General features: G+C 42.2%; 1 protein-coding gene across 2 annotated transcripts in view; it reads left to right on the top strand.

Annotated features, from left to right (window-relative positions):
* The window catches only part of LOC119414937 (WW domain-containing adapter protein with coiled-coil), a 140300-nt gene that overhangs the window by 67607 nt on the left and 48328 nt on the right, over positions 1-24365 (top strand). For both annotated transcript variants that reach the window (XM_037682057.1, XM_037682056.1), the window contains exon 6: positions 4407-4504. In XM_037682057.1, coding sequence (XP_037537985.1) covers positions 4407-4504 — 98 coding nt within the window. The remainder of the gene's footprint in view (positions 1-4406; positions 4505-24365) is intronic.

The raw sequence follows: 24365 nt of genomic DNA, 5'->3' as shown, positions 1-24365 counted from the left end.
AGGGGGCTCAACACACATCCCTGAGGAGAGCCAGTGCTGAGGGTTATGGTGGAGGAGGAGAGGTTGTGGATCCTCACTAACTGTGGTCTGTTTGTTAAAAAGTCTAGTACCCAGTTGCAAATGGAGGGGCTTAGTCCTAGTGTGGATAGTTTGTCCATCAGGGTTTGGGGGATCATGGTGTTGAAGGTGGATGTGAAGTCCACAAACAGCATTCGGACGTAAGAGTTTTTCTGCTCCAGGGGGTTGAGCGCAGTGTGGACCACAGAGGAGATGGCATCCTCTGTTGATCGGTTCTCACGGTATACATACTGATGAGGGTCCTCGTTGATGTTGATGGTTGTTTTGATGTGAGTCATGACCAGTTTTTCGAAGCATTTAGCGACTATCGGGGTGAGGGCCACTGGCCGATAGTCATTCAGACCAGTCACTGTAGAGCTTTTTGGGACTGGGATGATGGTGGCAGTCTTCAGGCAGGTGGGAACTGTCTCCAGGGTAAGTGAGGTGTTAAAGATGTCTGCCAGCACCTCACAGAGCTGATCAGCACATACCTTCAACACTTTTCCGGGGATGTTGTCTGGGCCAGTTGCCTTGTGCGGATTAATCCTCCTGAAAGTACTCCTTACTTCTGCTGAGGTCACGCTGAGATGCTCTTCATCCGGTGGTGAGGTGAGTCTGGTGCTGGGTGGTCTGTTCGGGTCTTCAAAGCGTGCATAGAACTTGTTGAGGGCATCAGGCAGAGATGGGTCTTTGGGGCATTGTTCACTCCTTCCTTTATAATCTGTTATGCACTTAATGCCCCTCCACATGCTCCGAGGGTCTTGTGAGATGAATTGACCCTCGATCCTCTTTGCATATGTGGCCTTGGCACTCTTAATACCAGCAACCAGCTCTTTTCTTGTCCTACTCAGCTCCTCTGAGTTTCCAGACCTGAAGGCAGTGTTCCTGGCTTCCAGCAGGGTACGCACCTCTGCATTCAGCCAAGGTTTTCTGGTTGGGTAGCTTTTAACATTTCTGATAGTCGAGACGGTTTCAGTACATGTACTAATGTAACCCAGAACTGAGGATGTGTATTGGTCAAGATCAAGCGAACCTCCATTTTCAGCAGCTTCTCTGAAAATCTGCCAGTCTTGTTCGGTCAAAACAATCTCTCAGTATGGAGCCACTGTCCTGGATCCAACATTTAACTTTCTTTTGTACCAGTCTGGAGCGTCTCAGCGGGGGCATGTAAGCAGGAGCCAGGACGATTGAGATATGGTCTGACAGTCCTAGGTGGGGGCGGGGTTCGGCTTTGTATGCATCTTTTACGTTCGTGTAAACACGGTCCAGCGTCTTGTCTCCACGTGTCGGAATTATCACATGTTGATTAAAGCTTGGGAGACAGTCCTTTAGATTCACGTGGTTAAAGTCTCCGGCTACCACATAAAGAGCCTCGGGGTGTTTGTTCTGCAGCGAGCTGATGATATCATGTAGCTCCTGCAGTGATTCATTAGCATTAGCGTCCGTAGGAATGTAAACGACAGAGATGAAAATCACCGTGAACTCGCGGGGTAGATAATGTGGCCGACATTTCACTGTTATTTGCTCCAAAGCCTTCGAGCATGAGCTATTTACAACAGTACAGTTCGTGCACCAACTTTTACTCACGTAAATGCACACACCGCCTCCCCGTGATTTCCCCGTTAGCTCGCTGCAGCGGTCCGCTCGAAAAAAAAGTCTGTCATCCAGCTGGAAGACTGTGTCCGGCGTTTCGCTTGTAATCCACGTTTCCTTAAGGCAAAGCACCGCACATTTCTTCATCTCTTCTGAGGCGCCCGCTCTCAGATGAAGTAAATCCATCTTGTTGTCCAACGAGCGGACATTCGACAGAAAGAGAGACGGCATGGGAAGTTTACCGGCTTTAGCGTTAGCTCTTAGCCTCACCATAACCCCCGCCCGGCATCCTCTCCCCTTAAGCTGGGAGCAGCGCTTCCTCTTCTGCCCGCTGGAACGCCTCTGCTGCAGCTTCCAGGTAGATGACTTTAAGATCTGCATTCTGCCGAGCGTAGTTTTGAGTTTGTTGCTGATTTCTGCTATATTTCGTGGCAAATCTGCTCCTATTCTCATCAGTTCGGTTCGGCTATAGTTCACACGCATAAATCGCGCGGAGTCAGGCACAGAGTCAATATCAAAACTTCTAAAAACTGGGATGGTACCGGGAGCCTGTGAAGTTGCAACACTGCTCTGAGCGCGGCCATCTTGGCAGAAGCTATCAAGCTAGCTATTTAAGCTATCACTTTCAACATCTACATGAATATTGAAATCACCCATTATGATGATTTTATCAGTATTTAATAGTAAGTCAGTTAAGAATTCTGAGAATTCAGAAAAAAACTTAGAGTAAGCGCCTAGTGGGCGATATATAACAACTAGTAAAAGTGGCTTTTCTGATTTCCATTTTGGATGAGAAAGACTGAGGGACAGCGATTCAAAAGAATCATAACTAATAACTGGTTTGGCATTAATCAATAATCCTGACTGAAAAATAGAAGCTACTCCTCCACCTCGGCCAGTTGTTCTAGGAACATGAACATTTAAATAATTAACAGGAGTGGATTCATTTATACCAACAAAATCCTCCTGTTGTAGCCAAGTTTCTGTCAGACAGAATAAATCAATATGATGATCAGTTATCAGTTCATTAACAAACAGGGATTTAGTGGAAATAGATCTAATGTTCAATAATCCACATTTAATGATTTTATGATTTTGCTCTGGTAAAGTAACTGTGTTTATTTTAATCAGATTTTTATGGTTTATATTTTTAGAGCTGATTTTTTTGTTTATTTAATTTGAGCCGTGGGTGAGTTGACACTATTTCAATGTGGGTGTGGGTGGGTAACAGAGGAGAAGCAGCAGAGAGGTTTGGAGGACTACAACTCTGCTTCCTGGACTGGACCCTGGGTTGTCAATAATTTGGGGGATAAACAAAATCAGCCATATTTCTAGAAAGAAGAGCAGCTCCGTACAAAGTGGGATGGATGCCATCTCTCCGCATCAGACCAGGTTTTCCCCAGAAAGAACTCCAGTTATCTATGTAGCCCACGTCGTTGTCAGAACACCACCTAGACACCCAGCGGTTAAACGACGACATACGGCTAAACATGTCATCGTTGGTCAGGTTGGGGAGGGGGCCAGAGAAAACTACGGAGTCCGACATGGTTTTAGCAAAGTCACAAACCGAAGCAACATTAATTTTAGTGACCTCCGATTGGCATAACCGGGTGTCATTACCGCCGACGTGAATAACAATCTTACTATATTAAGCCTTAGCCTTAGTCAACAGTTTCAAATATGATTCTATGTCGCCCGCTCTGGCCCCCGGAATGCATTTGACTATGGCCACTGGAGTCCCTAAAGCCATGTTTCAGACTATGGAGCTTCCAATAACCAGGGTCTGTTTCTCAGCGGGTGTGTCACTGAGCGAGGAAAAATCGATAAGAAACGTGACCGGGTCGGTGGTGAACTGGGGGCTTAGCCTTAACACTACGCTGGCTCCGGAACGTCACCCAGCCGGCCTGGGGTCCCGGCTGCTCAGGGTCTGCTGGAGGACCGCTAACAGGAGCTAGCTTCTGTGGTTCCGCGCTGTCTAAGGGGACCTGGCTAGCTACTGGTTTTTCTTCAGCGCAGAGCCGAGCTTCCAGTTCAGACAGCCTCTCCTCCAAAGCTACCATAAGACTACATTTGTTACATGTATCATTACCACTAAAGGAGGCAGAGGAGTAGCTAAACATCTGACACACGGAGCAAGAGAAAACAGAGGAAGCACGGAGAGAAGCAGCAGCCATGCTAAGCTGACGCTAGCAGAAGCTAGCAGAGCCAAATACACCAATAAAAACCGAGAAGTGTTGAAAAATAAAAGGTGTTTTAAGCACTATCCAACAGTAGAAAACAACTGTACTAAGTGTGTTTGTGAACTAGAATGAAAAACTGTGCAAAAGACAGATAAATCCAGAAAACAGACAACTCAAGCAAACAGTTCACTCAAGCTACCTACAGACAAACAGGATGTGACACAATACGTCTCACCACGAACGTGCAACGTCAGCCAGGAGCCCTGGAAATTATTGTACTCAGTTATTTATATTTTACACATCGTCCCAAGTGTTTTGGAATTGGGGTTGTGTTTTTAATTTTAATGGACGTGCCGTTCCCTGCTCAGTGTGTAAAGACTTTTTCTGTTTTTGGAATAATATAGTTAAATGAAATCCTGATCATCGCTCACATTTACTGTAAATATAAAGTCAGTGTTTGCATTTAGATGCTGAAAGTGTTCACCTGTACCTATAGGCTATTTTCTACTTGATTTGTAACAATCTCCTCCATTTTGTTCTGCTCGTTGTCACTGATCTTCCACCGTTCTGCTTCAGGGAACAACGACAGAAAGATTCAGCAAAGATGGTGGCGAACAGTTTCCCCAAAGACATGGATTACAGACAAGAGGCCTTGCAGGACAAAGCCACAGCTAGTAGGTCTAACTTACAATAATTTATTATTATTATTTACCAATTATTTTTGTATAATGTTTATCTACCCCAACAACATTGTTACTGTTATTACTGTACCTTTTTATCTGATACCAAGATAAAAAATAAAATGAAAAAACAACTGGACTACTGTTAAGATGTTTTTGCTTTACATTTGTGGATCTTTACCAATATATACAGTGGTGCTTGAAAGTTTGTGAACCCTTTATAATTTTCTATATTACTGCATACAGTATTTTCTGCCGTACATGTCGCACCGCCCTATAAGTCGTATCAGTCCAAATATGTGTGTAATAAAGTGGAAAAATCCATAATTATGTCGCTTCGCCGTATACGTCGCATCTATTATGCATCACCGCTGATGCATCAGGTTTGTTATGCGTCACCACTGACAACCCAGAAATGTGGGCCGGTGTTGTGCCAAAAATCGATTGGCTGCCAAATGGCAGCTGCTGGGGCATGCACGGGAGGACTTATAACAAGGATTTGACAAGATTAACACTTAAAACAATTATTTGTTTGCTTGAAATTATAGTAAAGGTGTGCCTCAGTTGAACTATTCCTTAAAAAAATGCACTTTAATGGTCAATTCAGCTGAATTTCAAAAATAGTTTGGCTGCTGAGGTGCTGTGAGGCGGGCATGCACAGTGGGACCTTGTTCCAGTAGGACGTCACTGCTGGGAAACGAAGTCAGATGGGGTCAGGGTGGCGAGCCGGGGTGGAGCCAAACCTTCCCGCTAGATCATCTGATCTGGGCAGGGGGAGGAGAGGGACGGAAAGTCCCTTCGTGTCAGCCGCCTCCTGGATTATGCCGGGCAGCTCTGAGAGGAGGGCACTGACGGCTGGGAGCGGTGTGTTCGCTGATGCAGAAAGGCCCGGGGGTGGTGAGCATCCGCTCGGCCCCCCGTTCCAACACTACGCTCTCTAGGAGGGAATGAGCAGCGGGGCTGCTGCTGACGTCGCCTTTTTTGGAGGAATCATCCAATTTGCTCCGTGACTCAGCGTCAAAAAAGGTGATGGCGTCGTCCAGTGAACAGTCCCTCGTCACGGAGAGGCACTCCTCGATGTTAGCCTTGAACAAGGCTGCTTGCCTCTGACTCTCCTCAGGAGGGAGGAGGTCACAGAGACAGCAGGAGGAGACGAGGTCGGCGTGGCGGGGACCCAGGCATCCTTCACAGATGTCGTGCCGGTCGAAGCTCAGCATGTAGCCTGTCTTGCAGGATGGCCACAGGCGGATGGTGCTGGTGCTGGTCATCGTGTTCTTGTAAAAGCAGTGCTGGTTGCTTGCTGAAGAAAAATGGTAGCCGATTACCCGGTCTCACCGTAATTTATATGGACCGAGGAGAGGCCCACACAGCAGGTGGGCGTGGACTAAAGTTCTATTTCGTATAGGCTTCGCCCTTTAAGAGCTGTCGCTTAGTGGGTTTATCCCGTTATGCGGAGCATTTGCACTGAAAAATTTAGTCCACGCCCACCTGCTGTGTGGGCCCCACCTGGTCCGTATAAATTACGTTAAGAGCGGGAAATCGGCTCCCATTTTTCCTTCAGCGAGCTAATAGCACTGTCAGAAGAACAAAGAAGGAAAATTGTGTAGATGACCAACCTTTGTTAAGGATGCTTGGCCCGGCAGTCGACCTCCGGTCGTCCGGTGAGTTCTCTTCCCCGAGGAGAAGCTGACGAGCAGTCTTATTTCAAGGTAAGCGCCGAGGAATATTTCTCAGTGACAGGTCACTACACGCTGGACAATGCCATCTTGTAATTTTCCTTTTATCGCCGACCCTCGGAGCGAATCGGATGGTTCCTCCGGGACAGGCGGCGTTCAGCTGCAGCCCCCCGTTGCTCATTCCATCCTGGGGAGCATAGTGTCGGTGGAGGGGGGCTGAGTGGGGCTCATTTCGCATCGGCGATCACACCGCTCCCGGCCGACGGCACCCTCAGGGGTTGCCCGGCGTAACCCAGGAGGCGACTGACATGAAGGGACCCTTTTTTACGTCCTACGCCTTTCCCGCCAGTTCGGATGATCCGGCGGGAAGGTTGTTTACAACACGTTACGCTTTTGGCGTACACGTTCAGAGGCGGGAAGAGACGGTGGCCCTCTGTCCTTCGGCTCACTCCGCTCGTAGCGGCTGCTTGCTAACGACGCTGCCGGCCCCTGCAGTACGCTCCGTCTACAGGGCAGCTGACGTCATCCTCAACCGGTGCGCCTCTTTGCTGTCTGCCCCCCCCCCATCGCAGCCGGAGAACGAGGTCCCAGAGGTTCTCCTGGCTCGTCACTCCACCTTCCTCTCAGGAGAGCTGCAGGAGTTTTGTTGGTGATCCTCTTTTCATCAGCGAGAGATCATTTCAAGATGCTCCACGGCTGCTCAACGCCTCCCCAGCTCTGCTACGCCAGCCCCTCCCGTCAGACGTCCCCGGCAGCCGGAAGTTCATTTGTTTTCCCGGACTTCGCCAACAGGGGGCCCTCCAGGACAACAAACAGAGCTCAACGGAAGGTAATCAGGTGTCCGGTCGCTGGAGGTGTGTTGATGACACTGTGAAATAACATCATTTTTGAAGTGTCTTTAGCCAGGCTGTCAGCATGTTTATCTGACAAGCGGCCCCATCACACACACTCATTACGAATGAGCCTTTTTTAAGGTTCCTAGGATACTTTTTTAAGGTTGTTTTCATTCACTGTCAGCGGTGCCGATGCGCGCCCCCGCGGCATGAGCTCTCAGCGCCCGCCGTTCACGCCAACGTTCACGTGAGACCACGGTACGAGCTCAGCAACGTATCTCGCTCTTGGCAGAAGCGACACACGTTTTGTCATTGCAGTGGTGTCAACGTGCGCTCCCGCGGCGTTAGCAGTTTCACAAGCCTCACAGCGGCTCTGCTCTTTCATCCTCGAAGAAGGTTTTCTGAATTAATACTGCAGATCGTGGAATCACTCTGAAGTTCACGTGACTTGCAGCCAAGAATGAACGTGTTTCTGCAGACCGAGCCAGTGGTAGCCTTGTTTCACCGATGCCGCGCGCTGCTTCCTGACCGCTCCAGTGCCAACGCGCGCTCCCGCGGCGTCAGCAGCTCCACAAGCCTCACAGCGGCCCGGCTCATACATCCTCGAAGAAGGTTTTCTGAATTAATATTGCAGCTCGTTGAATCACTCAAAAGCTCACGTTATTCGCAGCAAACAATGAACGTGTTTCTGCAGACCGAGCCAGTGGTAACCTTGCTCCACCGATGCCGCGCGCTGCTTCCTGACCGCACCAGTGCCAACGCGCGCCCCCGCGGCAATCCTGGCTTAAGGCGTCACATGAATGAGGACGCACACACACGACCCTTCAGGGCACGTCGGCTCATATGTACACCCGCTTCCCGAGCGTTACACGGAGCAGCTGCACACAACGTGAACACAACACATGAGCTGATTCCCGCAGCATCAGCAGCACACAACGTCTTGCATGCTCGGGGACGCGCTTGTTTTTTCTCTCACTCAGCGCGCTCCAGCTCACATCAGCATGTATGTGAGTTTCACAGCATAAATGCGTGCCCGCTTTATAGCTTATAAACGGGTGGCAATGAACGCGCGCTTCCAGACGGCTGGGCGAACCGTTTTCATCCGGGATTCACGCTGCAGTTCAGCTCAAACCCCGGTGTGGAGGAACTCTGTGACGTTTTTTCTGTCATTTATGAACAGATCTCGTCCCCTCTAGCAGAAGCTCAGGAAATTCTGTTTTAAATGTAATTTCCAGAGTCTCAGAAGGAGAGGAAAACGCAAGGTCTCTCTCATCACTTCCTGGTCCCAATGAACTGGAAGATGAGATTTATTCTAGATTGTCAATTTCTGAGCTGTGAGAAACAACACTCCATTATGCGCCCGAGCCACTTTAATTCTGCTTTATCTGGACACCTGCTGCTGCTGAGCAGCTTGTACAGACAGGTGGCAGCAGTGCAACTCATGTGAACCGGTTGAGTGATATCAGCTGTTTTCCGTCAGCAGACCTACGTCACACACATTGAACAAGCTGTGGGGCCGCTGTGGCTCTCCACACAGCAGCTCATTTAAATGTTTTTGGAGTGTCGCACGGGATCTGTGAATGTGACTCAACACTGACCTTGAGCTGCAGAATCATCAGAGTTTTTGATTCACACGAGAGAACGTTCAATGTCAATTATAATTATCGTGGAGCCATGGGACGATCCACCGCTGGTGGACGTGCCTGCTCACAGCCTGTGGTCGTAATGCCTTTTCACCTTCTCTCCCTCTGATATCACGGTTTTCTGAACCGAGCTCAGGAGGAGGGACTTGCAACTCCTCTGCCCCAAGTGCGTGAACACATCATGGTTCCCAGGCCTACGACATTTGTTATCAGGGCGCTCGTGGAACCTGCCGTGGAGGGAGGACTCTCTCCTCCAGGCAGGAGGAGCGACCAGGAGTTACCCAGAAATAGGCCAGCACCTGTGGGTCTGGCCATTGAACAAATCCACTTAGAGAGGATGGGCCGCCCACAGGATGTAATGCGCGCAATTCAGATTTCACGTGTTGCATCTACCACAGCGATGTACACATCAAAGCGGACAGCTTTTCAGTGCTGGTGTACAGAAAAGGGTGTAGAGGCCACCTCATGTCCATTAGGTGGCATGCTGTTCTTTCTGCAGCAGCTGATGGACAGAAATTTGCATCCAGCACGTTTAAAACGTACGCTGCAGCCATCTCTTCCTGACACGAAGGTTTCTGAGACAGAACAGGTTTTAATCATCCGCCAATGAAGCGTTTTCTAAAAGGTGTACAGAGACGCAGGCCTGTCTCACACCCACTTGTTCCTGTGGGATTTAATACTGGTCCTGCAGGTCCTGATCAAATGCTTCATTTGAGTCTTTGGATCAGGTTCCACTTAAATTCTTGTCTCTTTAAACAGCCCTGCTGCTGGCTTTAACATCCGCTAAGAGAGTGAGTGTTTTTATCTGCTCTCTCTGTCGCTCCGTCATGTCTCAGAATTCAGGCTGACGGCAGCGCAGCTGATTTTAGACCAACCCAGCTTTTATGCCTAAAACATCACAAGCTCTTTTTAATCAAGAGCGATGTCGTTGGAGGGGTCCCCCCCCCCCCCCCTTTTCATACAGATCAGAAGAAGTAGCGTCTTTTTATCTCTTCTGTCCTGTGCAGGCGTTGACGTGTTACATAGCGTGCACATCTGCAATGCGTCAACATCTGTTTGTGCATTATAGAGATGCATCTGCAGGTCGCCCGTTATCCATCCAGCGCTTGTCACACTGGCTGTGTGAGGCCATTTCTGAAGCCTACAGAGCATCAGATTTAGAGCCTCCTGTCAACCTTAGAGGACACTTGACCTGAGGTATCGCATCTTCGACTGCTTTGCATAATGTTATGTCAATGCAGGACATTTTGCACTGTGGCCGCGTGGTCAACACCCTGCTCATTTATTCGCTTTTATCTGGGTGATGGAACGGCCCGTTCCATGACACATTCTGTCCTTAGTGTTTACAGAATGAATGTTGTTGTTTCATGGAACTCCGTTTTACTCACATCTGTCTGCATGCATTACAGTGTGAGACGTTGTTATCAGTCACAAGTTGTGACTGTTATTTTGGTTCTATTGTCATTAATCAGTTCATTGTTACCAATCAGTTCATTTGATTAATAATCAGCTCTCCTGTTATTATTAATCTGTTCATACGGTTCAGCCGTAAACCGGTTGGTTCATGGCTCTTTTCAGCTTTTTTCCCTCCCCGTTGAAGTTTTCCGGGGCGTTCATGCATTCATAATGCATAGTTACACAACATGCGTCTGTGCATGGCACACATAATTACGCAATGCGTAATTACGCACATGGGAGCTGAGTGACTAGACTTTTTTGGGCAAGCTTGTGCTTCATACGGTGTTCGAATGGACCCAGTGAGGCGAGGACAACATCTGCTTCGCCCTTAACCCACTAAGCGAAAGCCTTAAAGGGTGAAGCCTATACGAAATAGAACGTTGGTTACGTACTGTAAACCCAGATTCTATGAGTATAGGAGTAGCCCTTTAAGCGTCGGGCCTCACTGGCTCCTAAATGGCTGAAGAAAAAGCTATTTTTGGGAGCCGATTTTCCGCTCTTAACGTAATTTATACGGACCGGGTGGGACCCACACAGCAGGTGGGCGTGGACTAAATTTTTCAGTTCAAATGCTTCGCATAACGGGATAAACCCACTAAGCGAAGGCCTTAAAGGGCTACGCCTATACTCATAGAATCTGGGGTTACAGTACGTAACCGTTTTCACTGCTGCACTGCGTGCGACGGTATGAAACCCACTAGCAACAGCCTTAAAGGGCGAAGCTTATACGAAATAAAACAATTATTTGTTTTCTCGACATTATAGCAAAGGTGTCTCAGTTGAACTTTTACTTTTAAAAAGAAAAGCACTTTAATGGTCAAATTAACTGCATTTCGCTGGGGCGGTGCAGCAAAATGAAGTTGATTTAACTGTTGCTTAACTTGCTCTTGCCGAGGTCTGACCGTTTTCCCCTCCTCTCCCTCTCCATTTTGCTTTGCTGCTCTGCCTTTTCTGTGAAACTGCTTTTGAGCCTTCTTTCTTGTCGAAGCTCCAAAATTCACCGTTGAAACCGGTGCCTTCATGTAAAAAGTTGTTTTTCTCTAAAAGTTTTTTTTTGTTTTTCTCAAAAAGAAGCTGAGAACTCTTCATTAAAAGCTTTGCGTGGAAAATGCTGTGATAAAAAGCTCAAACCGCACTGAGCGTCCTCCATTTAGAGAAATGAAAAAAAGGAAAAAGAGACAGCCCATGTCAAGGAGCCTCCCTCCCATTTTTCTTAAAAAGACACATTGCTTGGCCCCTCACTATGCATCGTTCGGTTCAAACAGTCTTATACTGCCATCTGGTGGTCAAAAAGATACTACACTCAAAATAAATTAACCAACATTTTTCTTAAATTTGACAATAATTACTAAATAAATATTGTCAAATTTCAAACAATATTATCGTTTATCGCAATAGTTTCGGAGACAATTGCCCAGCAAAATTTGTTATCGTGACAGGCCTATTAAAATTCTGCCTGTCCCCAAAACAATTGTGTGTTTATCTGAATTTGGTTCCCTTGGCTGACCTTGCGGGCCACCTTATCTGAATTCTCCTTGAGGTCATGTAATCTGTCCAATGGAGGTTCCAACTGATCAACCAGAGGAAACCAGCTGAATAAACATCATGTCATAATTTTAGGACACTTGGATTCCCATAGGCGTTGTCCTTGGCCATTCCCCGACATCCTTCGAGAATGTTTACGAATCTCACCGAAGGGAACTGGTTGATGACTCCATCTTTATCAGAACCAGAACTCTTACAGTGCCCTCGTGAGCGTCCTTGGACATCTCACCGCTCTCTGTGGGATGTCTGCATTGCTATGTGCTTGTATATGCAAGGTGTTTTTTTTAAATATTAGTCTTTCTTCTCAGCCAAGAAGAAAGAGTTTGATAGACATTTTTTTTTGCCTCCAATTCCTGTGTGTCCAGTTTCACTACAGTTTTGTCTGTCTAAACAGATCTCACTTGTAAATAGGGCTGAAACTATTCCTGGAATCATTTGAGGACCTCGATTACAAAACATCCTCGAGGCAAATGTATCTGCCTCTAAGCTTCATTAAACTATTCAGAGCACTGTGGTCTAGACAGAAGGTTTTTGTGTTAAACAACGCTAGCGCTTCTGCTAACGCGTATGTGCTAAGTTTGTAGCTATGGAGGGAACGGAGACTGCCTAGAAGAAGAGCCCCGGAAACAACAAAAACCGTGTAAAGTTGGGAACATGTTAGACTAAACAGAAAAGACAACACAGCTCAATGCTTCCAGTGCAAACAGAACTGGAGTGACCACAACAGCACGTCGTCCATGTTGCAGCGTCTGAAGAGAAAACAGCTGCTGTAGAATCAAACTCGTCCACAGCTGGAACAGGTATCATGCTCTCTTTGTAAAACACGTTAAACTAAATGTGTGATCATCTGTCATGTTATAAATGTAAAATGAGGCATATTGTTGCTAACGTTAAATCTACTGACTGATCATAGTGGCTTCCTGGCAGAGTCTGAACGTTGTGTGAGGGAAAAACTGCAGGACTTGATGAAAGTTTGTTAAAGATCAAAGCAGCAACAAACTGACACATTTATTTATTGATGAACTTCCATCCTGACTTAATGAGATACTTAGGGTGAATATTTCAAGTGTAAATGTTTTTAAACGAGTTAGTAGGATTTTTTTCTTCTACTGCTGTTTATGACTGAAAACTGATTAATCTGCATTTATTACTACGGTCATATTTGTTTATAGCTCAGCAATCAAGACTAAATAATAATACAGTCTGCAGAACTCAATGTACAAACTGTACATTATCTATCTTACTCAGTTTATAACATAAAGATTTCTTCAGTTTCCAATCCATAAAAATTATTTACAGCATTTAGATTTTTATGTGATGTTTAAAATAATTCAGTGACAGAGGGTTTTAATTAAATCATCCTCAAACCTCACACACAAATAAAAGCTTAAAATGCATAAATCAAATACAACGGACTCTAATGTTACTTTGATCGCAGCAGGTCATCAGAAAGTGTAGATTACTTAACAATATTACATCATTTTATAATATCCAGTGAAGCACACTTGAAAATGTATTAAGGAATAACAATGAACAAATAATAATTTTCTTCTTGTTTTCAGTGAATGTCAGAGTCACACGTTGGACAGCTTCGTACAAAGAGCTCCAGGATGTTGGTTGAGCAGCGGCTGAGTTCACAAATGTTTAAAATGTGATCATCACAGACATGCAGCAGCTGTCCGTGGTGGAAGATGAAGGATCCAGAAGATCATCTCCACCTTCAACACAAATCATGTCCTTCCTTCCACATCCTACTTTCTCAATTCCATTCAGTTTTACAATCCAGAAAAATTATTTTACAGCATTTAGATTTTTATGTGATGTTTAAAAATAATTCAACTTAAGCAATAAACTATTTTAAAAAGATAAATTAAATGGGTTGTTTATTTAATGTTTTTTTTCCTGTATTTGTATCACTCATAAAATGAGTACGGTAGTTACTGCAGAACCTGAAAAATGTTGATTCAGATTACCCGATAAATTGCCAGAATAATCTATAGATTACTCGATTACTAAAATATTCGGTTGCAACAGCTCTAGTTGTAAATGAGTCTTTGAGGCTCAATGTGATTTATCTGTCTAAATAAAGGTTGAATGAATGAATGAGCTGGACAAAGGTGGCAAGTTATTGCAAGCCGATTGTGTCATTAATATCTGGTGAAGTTTCTCAGTCATCCAGGACATGGTAAATTAAAAAAAAAAGTTCAAGACAAAAATAGACTAAAGTAAAGTATAATGAATAAAACACAAAGTTTGTTTTCTCAGTCATCCAGGTATATAACAACAAAAAAGGTTGAATCATGTCATCTGGACTTCGTTTTTTTGTTAAAAAGAAACTTTTCGCCCCTCGTCCAAGAGGCTTCGTCAGTCTGAGGCCTAGCCATCTGGTATTACCCAGAAGCCACCCTGACTCTTGTGTTTCAAGCCTGCCTCAGATACCCCTGAGGTCTGGCCTTTTCACTAATGGTTTCAAAAACACAAAGTTTGTTTTCTCAGTCATCCAGGTATATAACAACAAAAAAGGTTGAATCATGTCATCTGGACTTCGTTTTTTTGTTAAAATGTTTCAATGTTTTTGAAACCATTAGTGAAAAGGCCAGACTTCAGGGGTATCTGAGGCAGGCTTGAAACACAAGAGTCAGGGTGGCTTCTGGGTAATACCAGATGGCTAGGCCTCAGACTGACGAAGCCTCTTGGACGAGGGGCGAAACGTTTCTTTTTAACAAAAAAACGAAGTCCAGATGACATGATTCAACCTTTTTTGTTGTTATAATGAATAAAGTCCAGTTTTTTTTATTTTTTTCCCCAATCTTTATTTAGACAGGTTAATCCCATTGAGCCTCAAGGACTCATTTACAAGAGAGACCTGATTTCTTGAACAAAGAGTGATGACAACAATGGATAACAACGACAATCATAAAAGAGGCATACAGATTATTATTATTGTTATTTTTTTACAAATTAAGATGGCAAAGTAAAGTTGCAAAAACAGCTAAATTATCAGGTGAATGTAGAAAACTAAAAGCAGGAACATGTCTGCATTGGTTCTTGCCAGGAGTCCAACAGATTCTTAAAGCCACTTAGACAGGTCAAAGGTCGAGAGCTTCAGATGTTTTTACAAGATATTCCAGGAAACAGGAGCGGAGTAGGAGAAGGTCCATTTGTCTAGTTCAGTCCTCACTGAGGGAACACTGCAGGTAATAATGACCAGTTAAACAGTGTATACTGGGTGCAGTGGTGGGGACAGTAATTACAGCCAGTTATGAATCTTGATCATAACTCATTAAAATCATTAAACGAGTCATTATAGCCGCGTTTACCTATTACATGATACAACGGCATGCCCTACTACTCTGCTGCCATCTAGTGGTTGAAAATGACTGTTCAATTTTATTCAGTCAGAATTTTTTTCATTCAACCTTTATTTATACAGGTTTGCCCCATTGCCTCAGGGACTCATTTATAAGAGAGACCTGAATTTTTTTTTTTAAACAAAGAATGATGGCAACAGTGGACAACAAAGACAACAATAGACAATCCTAAAAGATGCGTACAATTTTTTTAAAAAACAATTTAAAATAAAATGGCAACCAAAAGGACAATCAAAAGGAAAAGTAGCGAAAAAACAGCTAGATTTTAAGGTGGTATAGAAAACTAAAAACAGGAACATGTCTGCATTGTTTGAATGAATGAAAATGGTAATATCTCAGTCAAAAAATGGTTTATAAACATGGGGGGAAAATCCATAAATACGTCAGTTCGGTCTATAAGTCGCAGGACATGCAAATTATGCAAAAAACGACTTATACAGCGAAAAATATGACCTAAAACATCAGATTTTCACACAAATCATAAAAGTAGATAAAGAGAACCCAGTTAAACAAAATGAGACTAAAATATTATACTCAGTCATCTGTTTGAGGAAAATGACCCAATATTACATATTTGTGAATGATAAATGTATGTGAAACTTTGCTTTCAGTATCTGGTGTGGACCCCCTCCCCCCACACACACACGCACGCACACACACACACACACACACACACACACACCAATAACTGCAACTAAACATTTCCAGTAACTGTTGATCAGTCCTGCACACCAGCTTGGAGGAATTTTAGCCCATTCCTCTGTACAGAACAGCTTCAACTCTGGATGTTAATATTAATACATTTTATTTGAAGGCACCTTTCAAAACACTCAAGGTCACTGAACAAGAAATACAAGATAAACAATAAAATACAGATATCAATAAAATCAACTGCTAATAATAATAAAATACATAATGACATTAAACAGAATAAGCAAGTTTGAAAAAGTGAGTTTTAAGGTTGGTTTTAAATGAGGGCAGAGAATCAGAATTATGGATGTGCTGTGGAAGAGAGTTCCAGAGACAAGTGGCTTTGTGGGACAAGGCTCTGGATCCCATGGTTGATAAGCGGGCAGGAGGTATTACAAGAGAGATGGATAGGAAGGAGCGAAGACTTTGGGCAGGTGTGTAATAGCTAAGAAGATCAGTGAGGTACAGAGATGCCAAGTTATGGAGAGTTTTCAAAGTGAGGAGGAGAATCTTAAAGTTGATGCAATATTTTGGGTAACCAGTGAAGATGTTTAAGGATAGGGATGATGTGTTCTTTCGATGTAGTTCTAGTGATGATCCAGGCAGCTGTGTTTTGAACAAGCTGAAGTTTATGGATGATTTTGAGAGGAAGATCTGAGAGGAGGGAGTTACAGTAGTCTAATCGAGAGGTGACTAGAGCATTGATAAGGATAGCTGTGCTGGTGGGGGTAAGAAATGAATGGAGTCGGTTGATGTTTCAAAGAAAAAAAATGTGCAGACCGAGTAATGTTACTGTAGTGATGTCAGGACAGCTTTGCTGTAGACACACTACTAATTAATTATTCTTAAAGCTAGTTCAAGCACAAATAATATTAATTGTTTAATTACAACGGATTCTTTCTTTTTCGAGTTAAATTTCTGCCATGTGACCGAGATAACTGTGAGTGGATTGTTTAATCAGTGACATGAGACGCCATTTTATCTTTGACCCATCAGAATAAATGCGGTCATTTATTTAACAGAATCAAATGTAACATCAAAACATGTACACATTGATTTGATAATCTGTTTCTGATTAATAAAAACTTGGCACGCTTTACTAACAAGACAACAGAACATTATTGATCGAGGCTGATTCACCTCTGAAGGCATCTAGGTTACTGGCGAATAGAAGTTAAGAGAAGACATAGATTTAAAGGGAGGTTTAGATGGAAGCTATGTGTGAAACCAGAACTTTGCACCTTTCCTCCGACACCCCGCTCAGCTTTCCGGTACACTTCAGGATGTGCAGAGACTTTGTTACCTTAGATGGGGGATACCTCCACTCCGGAACAGAAGTCCATTAGTACAATCCCTTTACAGCGTCTCCGGTTAAATTAGCTGTGAATCTTTAGAATAAATGCATATACTCAGTTCCACCGAATAAGCTTCCTTAGAAGTTGTAGGGCGTTACGCCTGGGTGAGTTCACAGCGAGGCGCTGTGACTCCACTGGGATGGACGGACCCTCGTCTCACGGTCAAATCCATCAGCTATTGATTCAATCTGAAAGTTCCTTAGGAACTCTCAGTAAGACTCCAGTCAGAAATTCCACTCAGAAGTGGAAGACTCCTGGGAAGACTTCATAGAGAAAGACTGAAAGAAGACCCAAAGAAGACTCAAAGAAGACTCAAGGAAGACTTAAGGAAGACTGAATAGTCCCAGGAAGTGTTGACTTTTTAAAGAGTACTCACTTCCTGTCACTTGGTACTTCCTGATTGGTTGAAACAACCAGCAGGGGCGGTGTTTCAGTGATGTCAGAGGGTTATTAAAAGTCAAGAGAGGATGCAGGAATGTTTAGGAACGGTTAGTGCAGACAGAGAAATGTTTATGAAGAGGTGAGACAAGGCAGGTGCCAGTTGAAGTTATTTACTGTCTGCTAGTTTTAAAAACAAGACACTTCGTTCTAATAGCTCATCTCTGTTTGTCTCTGACTTTCGACCAATATCACTACTCCTCATTCAGACAGAAAGTTAAAATGCACACGTAAATAGACATTTAAACTGGATTATCAAAAATTTGCTGAGGTTTAAAAATCATTAATACTGTTTCACAGTTGATTTAAATGAGTGGTCCACTTCAACATTTAGAAATGGTATGAACTAAACACACTTTGATTATCAAGATATTCTAAAATAGTAATGATAATGTAAAAAAGAAGAGTGTTCTTTCAATTGATTAATTCAGGATACAATTAAATAGTCTATTGATGAGATAATTTGTATTTCTGGAATCAAATCAATGAAATAACAGTTCCTGTCCCCTGAAGGTCTTCAGAGACAGGTTGAGGTCGGAGGCCTAGTTCACTACATTATTGACATGAGATTCAAAAGATAAAGTGCTATCAAGGATGACACCCAGACTCTTAGCTGTAGGGGAGGGAGAGACTGTGGAATCATCAATTTTAATTATGAAACTATTACATTTGGATAGGGTAGACTTGGTGCCAACAAGGAGGAATTCTGATTTATTTGAGTTCAGTTTAAGAAAGTTCTGATTAAACCATAATTTGATTTCCCAGAGGCAGTCTGAAAGGAAGGATGGTGGAAGGGTGGTATTGGGCTTGGTGGAGAAGTAAAGCTGGGTGTCGTCTGCATAACAGTGAAAATTAATACCAATTTTTTTAAAGATAAGGACAAGTGGAAGAAGATAAATGATAAACAGGAGAGGACCAAGAACAGAACCTTGCGGTACACCTGAAGTAACTGTGGAGGACTGTGACTTGAAGTTCTTGAGTTGGACAAAGTTGGACCAATTTATAGCAATGCCAGAAAAAACAATAGAACGTAATCTATCGAGAAGAAGATTGTGTGAAGTGGTATCAAATGCTGCACTCAGGTCAAGGAGAATGAGAATTGATAAAAGTCCAGAGTCGACAGCAACCAGGAGATCATTGGTGATTTTAATCAAAGCTGTCTCGGTGCTGTGGAGGGGCAGAAACCTGACTGAAGTTCTTCAAACAGATTATTATCAGAAAAATGACTGTGAACCTTGGCTGCAACTGTTTTTTCGAGTGTTTTGGAAATAAAGGGTAGGTTAGAAATTGGGCTGAAGTTATTTAAGTCAGTTGGATCAGCACCTGTTTTTTTTTTTTTTTAAGAATTGGAGTTAAGTTATGTTGGTGGTTTCCTCACATTAACTGCTGCTTCATGTCCTTCCACAACATCTGGTTTGGATTAATTCAATTCAATTCAAAAATACTTTATTAATCCCAAAGGGACATTATTTGTTGTTGTAACTCATTATTCTCATTTCATTAAGAGATGTTATAGATGCTGATGGCTGTAGGCAGGAAGGATCTCTTGTAAAGGTCCATCCCACAGTGGATCCTAAGAAACTGGCTGCAGATGCCGTCCGATCCGTTCACCCAGACTCTGCTGGCCTCTGGTTTCCCCGGGCTGTATGACCCCCCTCGAATTCCGGGCAGAACTCCTCCCAGAACGATGGCCACTCCTCCCAGCAGCCTCCTGAGCTCCTCATCGCTGCGGGCAGCCAACTGTAGGTGCCGAGGGACGATACTGTCCTTCCGCTGTCCGTGTTTCCTGCTAGTTCCAGGATCTCAGTGGTCAGGCACTCGAGCACAACCGGCAGGTAGATGAGAATGCATCCATAGAACATCCTTTCAACTCATTTGAGATTTGGGGCTGTAGTTGATTTGTTATTTGAGCTTTAGAGATGTTGATCAACTGCTGTTGGTTGTAGAAAACTGTGTTGTTGCCATGTTTACGCATCATAACAAATGTCCAAAACAAAACAAAACAAAAAAAAATCCTTCCAGCTGCACAGCATCTGATACTAGAGGAAACAGTCATCCAAAAAATGTGATTTACATCCAGAAAAAAAGGAATTATAGTTTCCAAAAGCAAGGTCAGGACTTTGACTTGGCCATTCCAGAACATAGAGCTGGACAATAATTCAATATCGATATATCCCACGATATACTTTTATTCAATAACAATATCAGTTTTAAGCACATTTTCGATATTTTGATAGGATTACAGCATTTCACTGACTCATTTCTTTTCCTGTTTGGGTTGAAGCGGCCACTTCAGTTTCAACACGGACAGAAAAAGGCGCGACACAACTGCGTAAGTGCGTGGTGACGTAATGTTACGCAGAGCTCGAGTCCAGAAGGCATTAGTTGTAGCAGGCTAAGCTAGGCTAATCTCCAACGAGTTAAGTTTTCGCTTCAAAAAGAGTTCCATGATCGTCAGAATGTGACTGAACAAGCTTTCACAAGCGAAGAGAAGCAGATGACATCACCGATAAGAGAGGAAAGACTAATTTGATGGTTTGGAAGTGGCTCATCTTTCTAAGATCCAATAAACTGCAGGTTTCAGTCAGTGCGCTGCAAAATGTGACGGAGAGTCGTTCTAAGTCGCGGTTGGAACATCTAACTTGTTCCACTTGACACAAGATGATGAGTCACAAGATGAAGCACAATAAAAGTTTGAGCCAACGTGTCCCTGAAACACCCCCAGTGCTGCATGTTTTGTTTTTATCATTTATTCATTCATTTAAAATAAAAGAAATTCATCAGAAAAAAAAAACATTGAATGAAAAGGTTGAAGAAAGAAGAAAAAAGTCTTATCTGCCCCTAATTTAAAAAATACAAAATAACTACAAACAAACAACAACCTTGACTTGAACAATCTCCAAACTGAAAACAAAAAAACTTCAGGTATCCTTCACGGAGTACTAAACCTTCCCAACAACTTTAACTATCATCTTTTTAAACATATAAATTGTTTTAGACATGTTTATGGTGATATCAAGACAATTCCATAATCCTATTCTCTGAACTACAACACAGCTCCTTCACACTAGTTCTAAATGGAGGTTTTATAAACATTTACATTCCCTTAAGTTATATTGACTCCTTTTTTAATATTTATTTTTTACAAATTTTAATTGAATATTTGGGGCTAATATTTTTATGAGCTTTATACGTGACTTGTAAAATACTATATTCAACCACATCATAACATTTTTATAATTTCAATTGATGAAATAATATATTTGTTGGGTGACCATAGCACTTCATAATACTAATAATTCCTATAGATCTTTTTTGTAAAAATAAAAATAGGATTTATAATTGTTTTACATGCTTTTCCTCAAACTTCATTACAATAGATTAAATATGGAACAATCATTACATTATACAATATACACAAAGCTTTGTCATTCAAAAACTCTTTTACTTTATACAGTAATGCAACTGATTGTTATTTTTATTTTTAAGTATTTTACAGGAGATTTCCACGTCAGCTTCTCATCAATAACTACACCCAAAAAGTTTATTTCATTAACAACAAATTTCAATGCTGTCAATTTTAAAGTTGTTGTTTAAAGTCAAAACTATTAATATTGACAAAGTTGAGAATTGTATGTTTATTTGACAGTGATTTCAATGTTTTTGAAGGCTAAATACAAATAAAAGGTGAACATTAATTTATTTGTATAGTTTGTAGTTTTTCTGAGGATTTTATATATATATATATTTTTTTCATTTAGCCTTTATTTATCCAGGTTAGTCTCATTTGGGATATGTTAAGGCCTCCAAATATGCGTCTCTAAAACCCCAAGAAAAAAAAAAATAATAATAATAAACGACACAATTACAATAGGCCTTCGCAGCGCTTAGCTGCTCGGATATCGATATCGAATTATATTGTTGTCGACCAAAATTAAGAGATATATCGTGATAAAAGTTTTGTCCGTATCGTCCAGCCCTACCAGAACATGAACTTTATTCTTCTTGAACCATTCTTTGGTAGAACCACTTGTGTGCTTACAGTCATTGTCTTGCTGCATGACCCACCTTCTCCTGAGATTCAGTTCATGGTTAGATGTCCAGACATTTTCCTTTAGAATTCTCTGATATAATTCAGAATTCATTGTTCCATCAATGATGACAAGCTGTCCTGGCCCAGATGCAGCAAAACGGGCCCAAACCATAATACTACCACCACCATGTTTCAAGGATGGGATAAGGTTCTTATGCAGGAATGCAGAGTTTTCCTTTCTCCAAACATCACTTTTCATTTAAACTACAAAGTTCTGTTTTGGTCTCATCGTAGGGGTGGGCGATATGGTTCAAATATAATATCTTGATATTTCAGAGCATTCTGACGATAACGATAAATTTTGTGATACAACCAAAAAAAAAAAAAAACAGAAATCATAGTTATTCATTTGACAAAATTAACTAAACATGTTGCGTTGCAGTATTATATAAAAACAAAAAAAACAACAAGGGTTAATTTTAATTAAATTATTTAGTAAATTATTCAGTCTCCAAGTATAAAAATAAAAATGATCCTTCTGTTATTTAGATTGAAAAAGTCTGCACGAAATACAATCAACAAAATTCACCACAAAACTAAAGTGCAGGTGCAGTTTCCCAAAACAAGTAAATAAAATGAATCTTAAGATCTGTTGAACATAAATGTAATAAAATATATGTTGCCTTTAAATGAGCTGTAACTTCCAGAACTTGTAACAAGGTGATCAGCTGACCCTGAAGCTTGTGGTATTTCAGCTTCCTCTGTTCCTGCAGTCATGATTAATTTCTCTGATGATCTGTCTCTGATCACCTGACTCTGTTCTTGGTTCATGGACTGTGGAACAAAGAGACAGAGCTGAGCTGCGCTCGCCTGCAACCGGCAGCTTAGAGTGGGGTGGGGAGAGAGAAAAAAGCCAAGCTGCATTTGTACTGGCAGCTTGGAGTGGTTAAGGGGAGAGAAAAAAGCCAAGCTCTGCATGTACCGGCGAGCGGGGTTGGGGTGAGGGAGAGATAACCGAGCTGTGGACTGTCTGTACCCGCAGTTTAGAGCTGGGTGTGTCCAGAATTCAACAACAGAAAATCCTCAGTATCACTATCATGGGCCAGAACATTTCTCTTTCCAGTACAGTCACCAATCTTTGTCATTTTTTAACCCACAACTCACCTTTGAAAGCCATATAAAGCTTATCTGTAAAACTTTTTTCCCATCTTGAAAATAATGCAAAGCTTTGGTCTACACTTTCCTTCTGTGCCTACTTTTATTGTTCAATTTAGATGTGGTTTTGTTTCTTGTATACTAATTTATTTTAGCTTTGATTTAAATTGTACTTCTTGTTTTGTGTTTTGTGCATCTGTGGGTTAGAATAAAGTTGGAACCAAAGGCTGTGTCTCTTCTTTAAACATGTTTGAGGGAAATATTCCTGAGAGATCCAATAATTTTGTCTTTTTATGATTTTTCAGCCGAGTTAACTTTAACAGATTATTTAATAAAGTCAAAAGGAAAACAGGATTTCATGATAAAGCCGACACCTTTTATTAGGCCTGAGCAGCGAAGCGCTGCGAAGGCCTATTGTAATCGCTCTGTTCAGGCCCGAGCTACAATTTTTTTTGGCAAATGAATTGGCCTTTTGGGGGCCTTAACATATCTCGAAACTCACCAAATGTGGTGAATGCATCAGGACTGGTGAAAAATTATGTATTTTAAGGGCGTCGCAAAAATCGAAACAGAAACAGCTCAAGAACGCCACCTGGAAATTTTCAAAATACCCTCCACATTAACCTTAGTTTGTCATAGAAGTATGAAATTTGGTACACTTGTACAATTTCCCAAGATGGATAGAAAAACCTCTGGCACCAACATTGTACGATAAACAAGAAGGTGGCCATTTTGGAATGCCGTCCCAAGTTTCACACGTTTTTGGCGGTTTACAGCCTCCGCATTTGAACAAACTTCTACTAGGGATTTCGTTCAATCGGTTTCAAACTTGTCCATTTTGTTTAAAATGCATGGGAGACGCAAAGTTATCTAAAAGGTTCGTTTCGGAGCATGCTGAAGGGGCGGGGCCAGACCTCAAAGTTTGACATCTCGCCATGAAAAACGAAACGCTAATAGCTCCTACACGAAAAGTGTTTGAAACATCAAACCTTCAGTGATTAATCCACATCCAGTATGAATGGTCATGACATCACTTAAGCCACGCCCCTTGACAACAGGAAGTGTAAAGTTTTAAGTTGAACAGTCCTTATCTGACCCATAGATATAAACACTAGATACAGCATTGACAGCTATTGCCTATTGGCGCTGACGAGCCGTAGGGCCGTCATCTTGGAACGGTCGACCGCTCCATTCAGTGTAACCTGTTTAGCAGACGCAATGAAGTATCTGCGCGTTTAATCAGTCAGAGCTGAATACTAAACTCATTCTCACAAATTTTTCCTCTGTAAATCTTACACATACAGCCATTAAAGCTGAACACATGGTTCAGTGTATTTAAATATTCTTGGTGGGGTTAACAATAACACTAATAAAATATTCTTATGACAAGGTTTTTTTTTGCAAAACTCACAGTCACTGATAAATTTTTATTATTATCTATATATATATATATATAATATATACGTATATATACACACACACAGACATCTCATATATATATATATACACACAATATCTAGATCACTGTCATATATACAGTTTAATACTTTTCTTATATGTACACACACACATTATAATATCACAATCTTATATATTCATTATATCTATTTTATATATACACATGCCATGTATGTATATATATATATATATATATATAT

This window comes from Nematolebias whitei, chromosome 9 (genome assembly GCF_014905685.2).
Source record: "Nematolebias whitei isolate Nwh7 chromosome 9, NemWhi1, whole genome shotgun sequence".
NCBI classification, from domain to species: Eukaryota; Metazoa; Chordata; class Actinopteri; order Cyprinodontiformes; family Rivulidae; genus Nematolebias; species Nematolebias whitei.
This window is presented reverse-complemented; position numbering and strand designations above follow the sequence as displayed.